The sequence below is a fragment of the Octodon degus genome, unplaced genomic scaffold (genome assembly GCF_000260255.1).
Source record: "Octodon degus isolate 3935 unplaced genomic scaffold, OctDeg1.0 scaffold00288, whole genome shotgun sequence".
Classification (NCBI taxonomy): Eukaryota; Metazoa; Chordata; class Mammalia; order Rodentia; family Octodontidae; genus Octodon; species Octodon degus.
Genome location: NW_004524864.1, coordinates 229,436 through 242,402, shown reverse-complemented (window position 1 = coordinate 242,402; position 12,967 = coordinate 229,436). Strand labels below are relative to the sequence as shown.

The 12,967-nt window shown below is 50.9% G+C and overlaps 1 protein-coding gene and 2 long non-coding RNA genes across 3 annotated transcripts in view; 1 reads left to right on the top strand and 2 right to left on the bottom strand.

The window, feature by feature from the left end:
* Window positions 1–6: 6 nt before the first annotated feature.
* Foxj2 (forkhead box J2) overlaps window positions 7–12,967 on the top strand; it is a 21,231-nt gene continuing 8,270 nt past the window's right edge. Inside the window, exons 1-6 of the mRNA XM_004647130.2 lie at window positions 7–819; window positions 6,655–7,001; window positions 8,907–8,981; window positions 11,345–11,413; window positions 11,574–11,714; window positions 12,086–12,281. Coding sequence (XP_004647187.1) covers window positions 6,669–7,001; window positions 8,907–8,981; window positions 11,345–11,413; window positions 11,574–11,714; window positions 12,086–12,281 — 814 coding nt within the window. The 5' untranslated portion in view covers window positions 7–819; window positions 6,655–6,668. The remainder of the gene's footprint in view (window positions 820–6,654; window positions 7,002–8,906; window positions 8,982–11,344; window positions 11,414–11,573; window positions 11,715–12,085; window positions 12,282–12,967) is intronic.
* On the bottom strand, window positions 818–3,419 carry LOC111814301. Its single transcript, XR_002819322.1, has 3 exons — window positions 3,090–3,419; window positions 2,037–2,161; window positions 818–1,824 (listed from the first exon to the last, which is right to left on the bottom strand). It is a non-coding gene; the product is annotated as an uncharacterized LOC111814301 (long non-coding RNA).
* Window positions 4,168–5,129, bottom strand: LOC111814302. Its single transcript, XR_002819323.1, has 2 exons — window positions 5,025–5,129; window positions 4,168–4,481 (listed from the first exon to the last, which is right to left on the bottom strand). It is a non-coding gene; the product is annotated as an uncharacterized LOC111814302 (long non-coding RNA).

Genomic DNA, 12,967 nt, shown 5'->3' with positions numbered 1-12,967 from the left:
CTCTGGACCCCGCCGCCCAGGCCGGCGCGGGGTGCGCGGGGAGCGCGGGGAGCCGAGAACCCCGCCCCGGGTGCCGGGCGGAGGCGGGAGCCGGGGCCGCAGGAGTCTGACGGAGCGCAGGGGACGCGCCCGTCCTTCCCGGAGGCGACGGGACTCCATCCTGGCTCGGGAGGGGATCCCAGAAGTGGACAGAGCTGCTCTTTCCTTGAGGAAGCCGCCGCCCTCCGGCCGCGCTCTGCGGACTCTTGAGGACCTCGCAGTCGGCGCGGAGTGGTCCTGCCCGCGGGGCGCACATCCCGGCCCCGGCCCACACCGAGCGGGGCGTCCTGACGCGCGGGAGCCCGGGGCGCGCTAGGGGCGGGGAGCCGCGGGCTGCAGCTACCCCGCGCCCGGCCGGACGGTTCTCTCCACTCACCCGGGCCCTGACCGTGGACCGCGGCCCGGCCCCTCTGCCTGGGGCTCCTGCAGACCGAAGGCACCCTCCGCCTGCTAGAGACCCAGCTTCGGGGGCAGAGGTGCTTGCCCGAGGGGGAGGAGACGACTCTGGCTTGGGAGAGGCTCCTCCCCTCCTCCCCCGGACAGCGGGCAGGGTGTGGGGGCCGTGCCACCTCCCCCAGGTAGGGCCTCCCTCTCCTCCACCCTCTGCGCCCCGGCCTCAGGGGACCCAGTGCCCCTCGCCAGCTTGGGAGGCTCGACCAAGTACCGGAAGAGCCGCTGAGGATGAGACCTGTCACCTGCCTCTGAAGAGGGGACTCCCTCCAACCCCAAACTCCAGGACCCGGCTGTTTCATCCTATTGCTCGGGGAAACTTCGAGACAGGTTAGTGCTTTCGGTGCTCCTCTCCCTGGTGTCTTTAGGAACAAGTGGGTGTCAGGGCTGAAACGGTGGATCTATTAGGGAGGCCGGGAGGACTCAGTCATCTGGGAAATGACTGTTCTGAAGCATCTTCTGATTTAAACCAACAGCTTGCTGCAGAGGCTGAGAAATGGGTTTCCTGGTGTGCGGAGTCTAAGGGTGCGATTTACGGGAGGCCCTTAGGGAAGTGGATGTGTCTGCTGGGGACAGAGAGCCCACAGTGTGTGTTCCCAACCAAGTCCGGCATCCTGTGTAATGAGACAGGCAGAACCCAGGGACTCCCACGCCGCCTGCCAACTGGGGGCCTGCTTGCCGACAGTTGCCCTCAACAAAATCGTGTTGGCGTCCGTGTCCTAGGGCTCGCTAGAGAAATCAGCATGATGCCCACTGGTGGGGTCCTCTCTAGCCTGCTGTGATGACTGGCCCTATAAAGAGCAAGGGAAGCAGTCCGCCCTCATGGCCTACCTCAGACACCACTTCTCCTGCACAACTGCCTGTGTGCCTTGCCCTAGATCCAGGGATCAAATTGAGAAACCTGCCTGTCCTCAGTGGCAGGTGGATGGAGAAATGCCCACTCCGGAGTTGAAGTTCTTCCTAACACTGGGTCTGCCCAATTCCCTACACTTCTCCTGTTAGTTCCTTAGGAAAAACCAGATCCTGGATAGGAGACTGGAGTTTTTCAGCTTGCTTCATTCCATCTGGATAAGGTGACCACAGAATGGTTTGACTTCCAAGGAGCTTACTAGTTTCCTACAAGAGACATACCTGCAAATCTCACCGTCTCCCTTTCTGTTTCTTGTTCAGTTCTGGGTCCCTGGAAACTTGTAGTTAGGTTTCTTTTCTTGAGATAGGAATCCTTAAAGTCCAGAGTCTCCAGAAAAGGCAAGAAAAGGTGTCTGGAGGGCTTCTCTCCCAGCAAGGCTGCCTGCCTTTCAGCCTGAAGTCATAGCTAGGTGTCAGCTTTCCTGCCTCACAAAAGGAAGAAACTCTGACTCTGAGGGGTGCCGTACCCCACAGCAAGCCCACAGGACAGGTTCTTCCCTGTGTGTCTGGGCTGTCCGATCCCTAAATCTGTTCCCCTGGTCCTGGCAGATAGATGCCTGCTAGTAGTGGCTGGTGGGGCAGGGATACACTTGCTGATCTGGCTGCAGTGCTGTAGCACAAGTGCCTTTGCCTCTCACCTGAGGAGAGTGTGGCTCCGCCTTTGTGTTTTGGGTGGAGGAACGAGGGGAATGATGTTTGGAGAAAGGTACATCTGTGCTTGTGAGACCATCCTCTGGCCCCTCAAGTTGTGTTGTTTGAGGACCTAGAGAAGGTGTACAAGGATGCCCAGTTAGGGCGGGAGCTTGGTCTGTCTCAGCCCAGGGAGCCCTCATCCCAAGCAGCAGGCAAGGACGGCACTGGATAGGACTGCTTCTGGGGCCAGCAAGACAGCTTCATCCCTGATACTTTTCATTTCAAAAATGAAAAGTCCAGTCCTTCAACTTTTAGAAGAATTGGTTCTGGCATAACAGCCGCCTGTTTCTTACAAAAGCACTTTACCAGATGCTGGAGTGCCACTTGTGGATGGCCCAGAGCCAGCTGCAGCTACAGCTCCGAGCATCCTGCTGTGTCTGGCCCTGCCCCGTGAGCGTTCCCAGCTCCTTGCCTGGGAGGAATCCTCTAGAGAAGCAGGAGGCTGTTGAGTAAGGTTAGATTTCTAGACCTCATCGCGTGACTCTTCGTAGTTGTACTAAGAGATAAGAGATGATTTTCTCCATTCCTTTATCCTGGGGTTTTCCAGATCTTAGCATTAGTACTGGGTAATGCAATCTCCAAAAGGAAACATTGGAGATTCAGACATGCAGAAAATCATTACAATCTTGGTGTCGGATTTGCACCACAAACTGTTGCAGGTCTTACCTCTAAGGTCTGTGTTTTCTGAGGGTTTTTTTTTTTTTTTTTTTTGTAGTGGGGATTGAACTCAGGACTTGCCACGCAGGTGCTTAAGCTTCTGAGCTATCTCCCCAGCCTCTGAGTTTTAATGTCTAATATTCTTCATTTCTCTCTCCCTTGCCGGGAATTATTGAACCCAAGGCTTTGCATGAGTGCTAACCCATGCTGTAGCACTAAGGCACACTCTCAGCCCTTTAGGTATTCTTCCCCCATTCAAAATGAATAGCTACCCTCCGGTGGTGCTTTCTAAGTGCTTTATAGATACTGAGACAATCCACACACACCCTGTGGGTACTTACCATCTTTATTTTGTAGACAAATGAAATCGCAGAGGGGGTGAAGTGTTACCTGCTTTGTGCAGCCTGTTGGCAGCTGGTGGGGATGATGGTGAGGATGGTCTGCTGCTGCCTTGTTAGTTTTGGCATTAGGCACAGGTCAGGAAGTTAGTGCTAGGTAATACCTCACTTTGGCACTGCCCAGGGGACGATTGTGAGTTATTCAGGTAGAATGGGGAGGAAAGTGATGATTATTTGGAGTTACTCAGGGTTTGTGTTTCCTTTCAGCAGTGTTCTGCTGTCGATGCCTGCCTTACCCAGCCCTGCGTCTGTGTGAGAAGGCTGTGGGGTGTGGGACCTACCTTTGGCTGCCTCTCAGGTTCTGTGGTTGTTTCCTTTTGGGCTTCCAGCAGGGTCACAAGAATGTGGCCTGACTCAGGGTCTGCATAGGCCCGTGGCTCAAGGCCCACCGGGGAGAGAGGTCAGGGAGCTAGGTTGATTGGACTGAGAAGGGAGCTACCTCTTGTTTGATTTTCTAATAATAGCCCAGAGATTAGCCTCGTGCCATTATTTTGGGGAGTGCGGAATGCATGGCAGCCACGAGCTCATTAAGCTCCATTCCCTTTCGCCTGGGGTGAAGCTTCCCTTGGCAGGGCTGTGACCCCGCTTCTTCTATTAGAGGGGAAACTGAGGGAGAAGGGATGGTAGGGAGTCAGCAGCCCCAGGAGACAGGGCCGGGGAACCTTAGTCTCTGAATTCTTCTGTCCACGGAGCTGCTCCTGGAGAATGGGGAAGTGTCAGGCTAAGGCCCAGTGACAGGAAGACAACCCCTCGGGGCTCTGGTAGCTGGTAAGATTGGACCTGTGCAGAAGGCCGAGTCTTGTCTCTGGAGGACTGAGGCAAAGGGTATTGGAAAAAAGTCAGTTTTAACTTTAAGGTCTGGGCCTGGTGCTGGAGTGAGGCCAGGGAAGACTGAAGAGCATCACTCCTCTGGGACTTTGGGGTGGTTGTCATGTGCCACACTGAGTGTCATGCTCAGGTGTCAAGTTAAGAGGGTTCTGGAGGAGAGATCAGCTGAAAGTCTTCTCTTTTTGTATTTTTGGTCTTTTCGAGACAGGGTCTCCCTGTGCAGTTCAGGCTGGCCTTGATCTCCCTTTTTAGCCCCAGCTGGTCTCAAGCCCCCAAGGATCCTCTTGCCTCAGCCTCCCAAGTGCTGGGATTACAGGTGGGCCACCATGCCCCGACAGATCTCTTCGCTCTTCAGATGGCATTTCCTAGGGATCTTTAGCAGGAGGAAGAGGGAGTAAGGAGCTGAGTGTGGTGGTGCTCGTCTGCGCTCCCAGCTACTCTTGAGGCAGAAGCAGGATGATCCCTTGAGTTCAAGGCCAACCTGAGCAACATAGCAAGACCCCGTCTCTATAGAAAGGGAAAGAAAAGGAGAGAGAAAAAAGAAAGAAAATAGAGCCTAGGCCTCCCTTCTGGAGAGGATTCCACTGAGAGCCTGCGGGTTGTCCTGTTTGTCTGGGAAAGCTGGTGTATAGGACTGTGCAGTCATCCAAGCTTCTTGTGATAGCCCAGAGTCTGGGGTGTTTTGATTTAGTGAAGTCCTAGAAGGTGTGTGGCTTCCTGGAATGATTAAGTGTCCCTATTATTTTCCAAGTTTCCATGGTTTCAAGCACAGGGGAGGTAGTGGAATAAGAAGAGGGTAGTGCAGAGGAGCTAAGGCTAAAGGGGAAACCTTCCACACTGCTATTTATAACCCTGCTGGTTTCCTGGAGCCCACAGCTCTGTGATCAAAGCTGGGTGCTCTGCTGCCCAGTGCTGGGGTGCTGAGGTGTCCCTCCCACCGTGTGGATGGGCTTGCAGTGGCCTAGGGGCTCGGGGCTGGGTATGTCTACAGGCAGATTGCCTGCGTGGGTCCTGAGGTGGGGACAGAACAGCTGGGAGCCCTGAATTTACCGGGAGGGTAGGTGTCAAGGACTGAGGCACAGCTTCTTGCCTGCAGAATGTGTTCTGCTTGGGAGAGGAGAGAGAAGATGTCTGGGACTGAGCTTGCAAAGTGAGTACATGGATCTAGGCGTCACCTAAGGGCAGAAGATGTTTCTGTCCAGGATTCTGTAAGCCCAGCAGTGTGCTCCTGGGTCCGGCAGCACGTCACCCTCCCTGGTGGGCCTGAGGAAGAAATTATGGCAGGGATCTGGCAGCTGTGCACACACAAACCTGTCCTGTAGCAAGTGCTCTGGGGGCTGCTGGCATCCCATCCGAGTGAGTGACAAATGGCCCGTACCAGCCTTTCCAGGACCCAGGAGGACCCTGCCAGTGTCGCCCTCTGTTCTTAAGCCTCCCCACCAAGATGGCACTGTGGCTGCACCTTGCTGGCAGAGAGAGTACCGGCTGGTGCGGTCGCAGCAGGGCGTGCAAACCTCAGGCGTGGGCGGCAGCTAGGAGTTCGCCTGGAGGTGCAGGAGCCTGCGTGCCTGGCTGGGAAGGGAGGAGGAGCCCCAGAGAGGCTAAGGCTATTTTTAGCCGGGCTATCTGCTTGTCACGGTGTAGCACAGCTGGGTGTCTCCCGGCCTGGGAGCGGTGGGAGGACCCTGCCAGTGACTCCTTCCTGGTCTGTGGGCGGGAGCATTCAAGGTGTTAGGACTGCTGTGCGCTCACTCGCTTGCTCACGATCTCTTTTTGCTGCGTGCGGTTTTGTGCCTGTTGGGAACGTGTGCTGCGTCACTCATTGTGATGTTGGGTGTGTACGCTGCTGTTTGTGTATCAGTTTGATAGCGTCCTTTCCGGGTTATCATGTGTCGTTTATGCCTGGATGGGTCCTGCGTGTGGCATTAAAAGGTTGAGTGTTCCTAGTGTATCCGAGAGGACGCATCTTCACAAGTGTTGGCCTGGGCTTCCTCAACGTTTGCTTGTGTTTATTCCCGCTGATGTTTTGTACACGCACACACGTGCCACCTGCCTCAAGATGTGCTATGGAAATTCACAGAGGTCAGATAATTGGTGAAGACACTTTAGCTAAACTGTGCTCTAAGTGAGTTTTTTTTTTTTTTTTTTCCTTTAAACTTACTCCAGTGGAGTTTTGAAATACTAAGTCTCAGGGCTCGGCTCAGCAAGGGTAGTTGAGGTGTGAGATTTGCTTCCTGGTCCCATACGAGGGGAGTGCCCTCTCAGCTGTGCTCCACCCTGCGATGTAGCCTAAGTATCTGTCCGCACCCGTCTGGTGCCAGAACTGTGGGAGGATTCTTGGAGCACTGGTTGAGAGCTATCCCCACTGTGTATTTTCTTGGGAATTATAGTGGGAAGAAATTACTAAGGTAAAACAGGGAGTGGGCATTTGTCTCTTACTGGCCTCAGTACTGGGGATTGAACCCAGGGCCTTTGCTCTGAGCTAGTGGCCTAGCCCATTTTATTTTTTGAGATGGAGACTTGCTAAATTGCCCAGGCTGGACTTGATCCTCCTGCCTCAGCCGCCAGAGTGCTGGGATTACGTGTGCACCACCACATCTGGCAGGACTTGGGTGGCTCTTGTCCCAGTAGCCAGATGGAGTGCTGATCCATTTTCCACCCCATTTTGTGGTCTTTGCAGAGCCCAGAAGTACCATGGCTTCCGACCTGGAGAGCAGCCTTACCTCCATAGACTGGCTCCCTCAGCTGACTCTGCGGGCCACCATCGAGAAGCTGGGAAGCGCCTCACAGGCGGGGCCTCCGGGGGGCAGCCGCAAGTGTTCCCCGGGCTCACCTACTGATCCTAGTGCCACCCTGAGCAAAGACGAGGCTGCTGTCCACCAGGATGGCAAACCACGATACAGCTATGCCACCCTCATCACCTATGCCATCAACTCATCTCCAGCCAAGAAGATGACCCTGAGTGAGATCTACCGCTGGATCTGCGATAACTTCCCCTACTACAAGAACGCTGGCATTGGCTGGAAGGTGGGACTGGGCCTGTAGCTCAGCCTTATTCTTAGCCTTAGTCTTTTTAAAAAATATTTATTAATTTATTTTTAATGTATTTAGGGCAGGGTCTGTGCGGTCTACAGGGTCTCACTACAGAGATCAGACTTGTAATGGTTCTCCTGTTTTCAGCCTCCCATGTGCTGGGATTACAGGTGCACACCACCACGCCCAGTCTCAGTTGGTGCCATCTCAGTGTGCCCTGGGGGTGGGTCTGGCATGGCCTGCCTGGGGTGGAACCCCAGCCGCTGTAGTCTTAGTCTTTGATAACTTTTTTCTCTGCGTTTGTTTCTTCCTGTGACCTGGTCTGCTTCTTCCTGCCTTGTCTTGGAGATGTATAAACTTAAAATTCATGTCTTATTATTTTTAAAATTTGTTTTTATTTATTTATTTAGTTCTTGTATTTTAGCACAGGGTCTACAGGGTCTCACTGCGTAGATCAGACTCATAGGGATCCTTTTGTTTTCAGCCTCCCAAATGCTGGAATTACAGGCTCGCACCACCACGCCCAGTCTCATTTGTCTACTCAGTGCGCCCCAGGGGTGGAACCAGCAGGGCAGGCTGGGGATCGAATCCAGCTCCTACATCTGCTTAAGCAGGAGCTTTAATTGGCTGAGCTATCTGCCTAGCCCATTATTATTTTTTAAAATATTTATCTATTTATTTATGTTTTTTAAAGTCCAGTGGTTTTCATAAGGTTTGTCATTGATGCTAAGCTGTTAAGTGTAGTTACAGGATGGTGGGTTGCCGTCGTATCTTCTGACTCCTCAGAAAGGATACTCATTTCACAAATACTTATCGCCACTTTTTCAGGTTCAGGTCATGGTGTGAGGCATGATGTAGCTCCCCCCACCTATCAGATTTCCATTGCTTTGTGGCACATAATCAGCCTTGTTTGAAAAACTGTAAACCGAGGGAATATATATATATATATTGTTAGGTCATTTACCAACCCCTGGTCCGCCAGGCAAGGAATGAGAGGTTGGTTGGCTAGAGATGAAGGGAGAGGAGGCTTCTCTTGTGAGCAAAACAGGAGGAGGAGGGCTGATGTTTTCACCTCTTTTGGGACTGTCACTCCTTCGCTAGGTGTTGCGTGGGGAAGGGCCCTGACTTCCGCCTTCCCACTCTTGTCAGTTGTGGGCCAGGCGGCCAGGTGTACGAACCTTGGCAGGAGCACAGCTTGTGAGAAGCAGCCGGCTTCCTGGCCATACAGAGCCCTGCCCCACCTCACAGGCGAACAATATGGTTTCTGTCCCCCAGGGGCGACCCTCCACGGGGGCTCCTGAGAGCATGCAGGTGATCTGAGCCTGTTTTGTTCCTGATTTATATTTTCGTAGAAATCACAAAAACAGTTCTAAAAGGGTCTTTTGCTGTACCTTGAGGAACTGAACAGAAGGTCCTGTGAAGTGTTTACCTGGTGTCAGATGCAGGGCTTGGGAAGCACTGATAGTCACATCTGTAGCCATCACCTCTCCTAAATTTGTGCATTCTTTTTATGCCATTGTCCTGATCATTCTCTCTCTCTCTCTCTCTCTCTCTCTCTCTCTCTCTCTCTCTCTCTCTCGTACTAGAGATTGAAACCCTAGATCTTCACACTGAACTACAACCCCAGCCTTTTCGAATTTTGAGTTAGGGTCTTCTGAGTGGCTGAGTTGCCCAGGCTGGGCTCAGGCCTATTGCCTCAGCTCGCAGCATGCCAGTGTTATAGGTGTGCACCACTGTGGCTAGCTTCATGGCCCTTGATTTCTTGATATATAGTTCTTGCCATTTATATAGTGAGAGATGCCAACTTTACCTGATACTTGAACTTTCTTGCATAATTTTTGGAATAATTGGAAATGTTTGCAAAGTGCTCATATCTAATTTGCTTTTCTCCTTCCCCAGAATTCCATTCGGCACAACCTATCTCTCAACAAGTGCTTCCGGAAGGTGCCCCGACCTCGGGATGACCCTGGGAAGGTGAGGCATGGCTGTACGGACCAAGGAGCAGGAAGGAGAGCCTAGTGCTTGAGGGCCAGAGCATGACTGCTTTAATTATCCCAGAGAGAAAATTATGTTAATTGGAAAAGCATCTTTACTTTTTCTCAGAGGGAGCTTGGTTGTGAAGACCTTGTGAGTCCCCACTGAGTGACAAAGAGATGCTGTGAATTTTTTTTTTAATGGACTATTTATGGTAAATTTTACCTTGAGGCCCCCTTTCTTTTGTGGTACTCTTTTTGTCTAGATGTCAAAGGCTGACTCCATAAAATTTTTCTTTTGTTTTGTTTTATTTATTGGTACCTGGGGATTGAACTCATGACCTTGTGCTTGCTGGGTAGGTGCTTATGCCAATGAGCTATCTCCAGGACTTGTTTTGTTTTTTGACACAAGGTCTCATTGTGTAGTCAGACTAGCTCCGAATTCACTGTGTAGCTCAGGCTGGCCTCAAATTCACAGAGATCCTCTTGGCTCAGTGCCCCTGAGTGCTGGGATTATAAGTGTGCACCACCATGCCCATCTCAACCTCATAAACTTTATAGGAATTTTTCTACAGAAAAATACCTGGTTTTTTACTTCAAAGCAAGAAGGGATGGAGCAGCACCTCCCTGTTTGATGGATATGAATGTGAACTGAAATGCCTTGCCTTAGGTCACAAGGGAAGGGAAGGACTGGCTCGGAACAGTCTTAGTTTTCTGAATGTTGTTCTAGGTCTTCCGAATAACCGAGGCTGTCTTTGAGCACAGGTGTGTGTTTGGCACACTGAGCCTGTAGGGCAAATTTACTCCTCAGTGACACCCAGTACCCTCAGCTGCCCAGTACACTCCTTTTTTTTTTTTTTTTTTTTTAATTTTATTTTATTGGACCGGGGAGATGGCTCAGTGGAATAAGTGCTTCCCTGGCAAGCACAAGGGCCTGAGTTCAATCCCCGGTTCCGCAAAAAAAAAAAAAAAAAATTAAAAAAAAATTATTTTATTGAGAAATATCAGTGAGACAGTTTTAAAACTGATTAATAGGACAATTTCAATAATTAATACATTGTACATTGTTATCTTCTTAGTGGTTATCCATAGTACAAGATGGAGACAAAATGCCCTGTTCAAAACATTATTGGGGGGCTGGTGAGATGGCTCAGTGGTCTAAAGCACCTAATTAGAACAAGCTTAGCAAAGCACAGGGACCGCGGTTCAATCGCCCAGCACCACATGCCAGCCAACCCCGCCCCCTGGTGGGCTGAGCTGGCCACACACACACACACACACACACACACACACACATAAATAAATAAATAAAATGAAAAAAAAATGGTTAAAAAAAAACCACTATTGGTACAAATCTTTCTTCTCATTGAATTAAGCGAAAGTAGCTGTATATCTATCCTAGCTATTCTGCATATACAGATACAAAATGGTCCTTCCTTTGTATCCCCTTTTTTTGTTTAGTCCTGTCGGAGTCCATTGGCATCTAAATACTACAGGTGTGTGAATTCAGCAAAACAACCCAACACAGTCCAGCAGTCCACAATAGTAGTGGGTTATCCATAGAAGTCGTTGACTTGAGCCTTTCATAGCTCAGCATATTAATATGGCTTTACTTTATATACCTCGCTTTTATACTTTTCTGCTGGATAGTTAAGATCAAGATAAAGCAAGACCTGTATAACAAGAAATGTAACTTTTGTATCTGATAAGGTCAGTCAAGTCCCCTCAGGATTTATCCTGTAACCCTGTACCGCACTTTGTAGATCCTTTGTCAGTGTCAGCCATGTGGATGGGGCGCGGCCATTGCTTGACCAATTTGTTCTCTGTGAAAGCTTGACGGAATGTTTTCTTTCCAGGTGACTCTCCTTGGGCACACTCTACATGATCGATCATGTTCCTCTGTGGCCATAATCTCCTTGATCAGAAAATTTGGGACACAACTAAGTTACAGGATGTTACAGTCTAGGTTCTCCTATGTCCTGAGTCTTCACTGACCTTGAATGACTAGGGCCGAAATGTTGGCTGTCCTTGCAGCCCTTCTATTTCTCCAATTTTTGGTCTGTAAACTTAGGTTGTTAATGCTCCAGAAGAGAAGCTTATTACTACCCTACATCTTATGCAGTTGGGTTTAATGTTACTATCTGTCCCACTACCCTCCTGTTCCCCATCCCTCTGTCTGGCTCTCTCTGTATTTTGTGATTCTGGGGATGAGCCAGGGCTTCTTTCATGCTAGCTAAGCACTCTACCACTATTTCCTAACATGACTGTAGTATTACATGAAAATTCTGCTAGCAGCTCTGTTTCCAAAGATGTAAACTTCTAGGTGATGATTTTGTTCTCAGTGTGCCTGGGTCCTCCTTGCAGGGCTCTTACTGGACAATTGACACCTGCCCTGACATTTCCCGGAAGAGGAGACACCCACCGGATGATGATGTGAGTCCCTTCCCACCTGTCCTTCCCGGGATACCCAGTCCTTTCTGGGACAGAGGGATGCTAGTGTGGGGAAGACACAGGTTTCTGGGAGATGCTTTTCACTGGCTCATGGATTTTCTTCTTCTTTTTTTTTTGTAATTTTCTTCTTTCTCATCCACAGCTCTCCCAAGACTCCCCAGAACAGGAGGCCAGCAAGAGCCCTCGGGGAGTCATCCCAGGGGGTGCAGAAGCCTCCCTGCCTTCTGAGGGGAACCCCCAGGGGCAGCTCCAGAGCCCTGCTTCTGTGGCCGGCTACAACCAGGTGGGAGGAGGTTGTGTATGGGCTGGTACTGGTTGGGGGTATGGCAGTGAATGAGTGGTGCTGTCACTGGGTGAGGGGGAACGGTGGTTTCTGTGGTGTGTTAGGCAGATCATTTGGGAAGAAGAGGAAAGAAAAAGGGAAGAAGAGGGGTGAGAGAGAGGCACAGGGAGAGAGGACAGAGCAGAGCTCAGAAACATCAGGAAAAGAGGGAGAGAAGAGTGGAAGGGAAGCCAGGAAGCTGTGCGCAGGAAAGCGAGTGGATGAGGATATCCCAAGGAGCAGCAGAGTGGTGGGAAAAGAAGGACAGCAGCCTGGTATCCCTAAGCAGTCGGGAGAGGGCGCAGAGGCTCAGGGCTTTCTTGCTTTCACAGGGCGCAGGGTCTGTGGATGGCGGCGTGGTGGCTGCAGGGGCTACTGGACGAGACAGCACGGAGGGTCCGCCTCAGCTCTATAACACCAACCACGACTTCAAGTTCTCCTACTCGGAGATCAACTTCCAGGACCTGAGCTGGTCCTTCCGCAACCTGTACAAGTCCATGCTGGAGAAGTCCTCCTCCTCTCAGCACGGTGAGCCTCGAGGGGACGGCACGGGCCGTCCACTCCTATATCAGATGTTCTACAGTTTGGGGTTTGAATCCGGGACTTTAGTGCTGAGCTAGATTCCCAGTCAGGATGTTGCATGTTGCCCTATCTGGGCTTAAATTTGTGATCTTTCTGCCTCAGCTTCCTACAATGCTGGGATTACCATTGTGTGTCTGGGTCCAGTGCATCCTTGAATTTTTGAATTAAGTGATGATGTCTGTTCTCTGATGCCTTATTTTTCAAAGTGGCTGGTAGTGGCATACGAGCACGTCGTGAACTGAAACTGCAGTTGGAGAGTCGATTCAGGAGGCAACTGGGTCATGTTAGTAGCTTCAGATGATGAGGTCGAGGATGGCTCCATCCGCAGCCAAAGGCAGTCACTTATGTTGGTTCGTTTTTCAGTACTGGGGCTCAAACCTAGAGCTGTGTAAATGCCAGGGAAGTACTGTACCCCTGAGCTGCTCCCCTAGCCCCATCAGTGGAGTTAGGGCTGCAGGTGAGCTATTTAGAAGGTGACCACTAGGGGACAGCAGTGGTACCCTCTGCCCAAGAACAAGTGTTTCTCTGTTGAGCAACTTTTCATTTTTTAGTGTATTTCAGTTTATTACATTTTATTATGATATATTTCAAATAGGTTCCCATATAGAGCAAAAAGTGTAGTAAACTTCCAT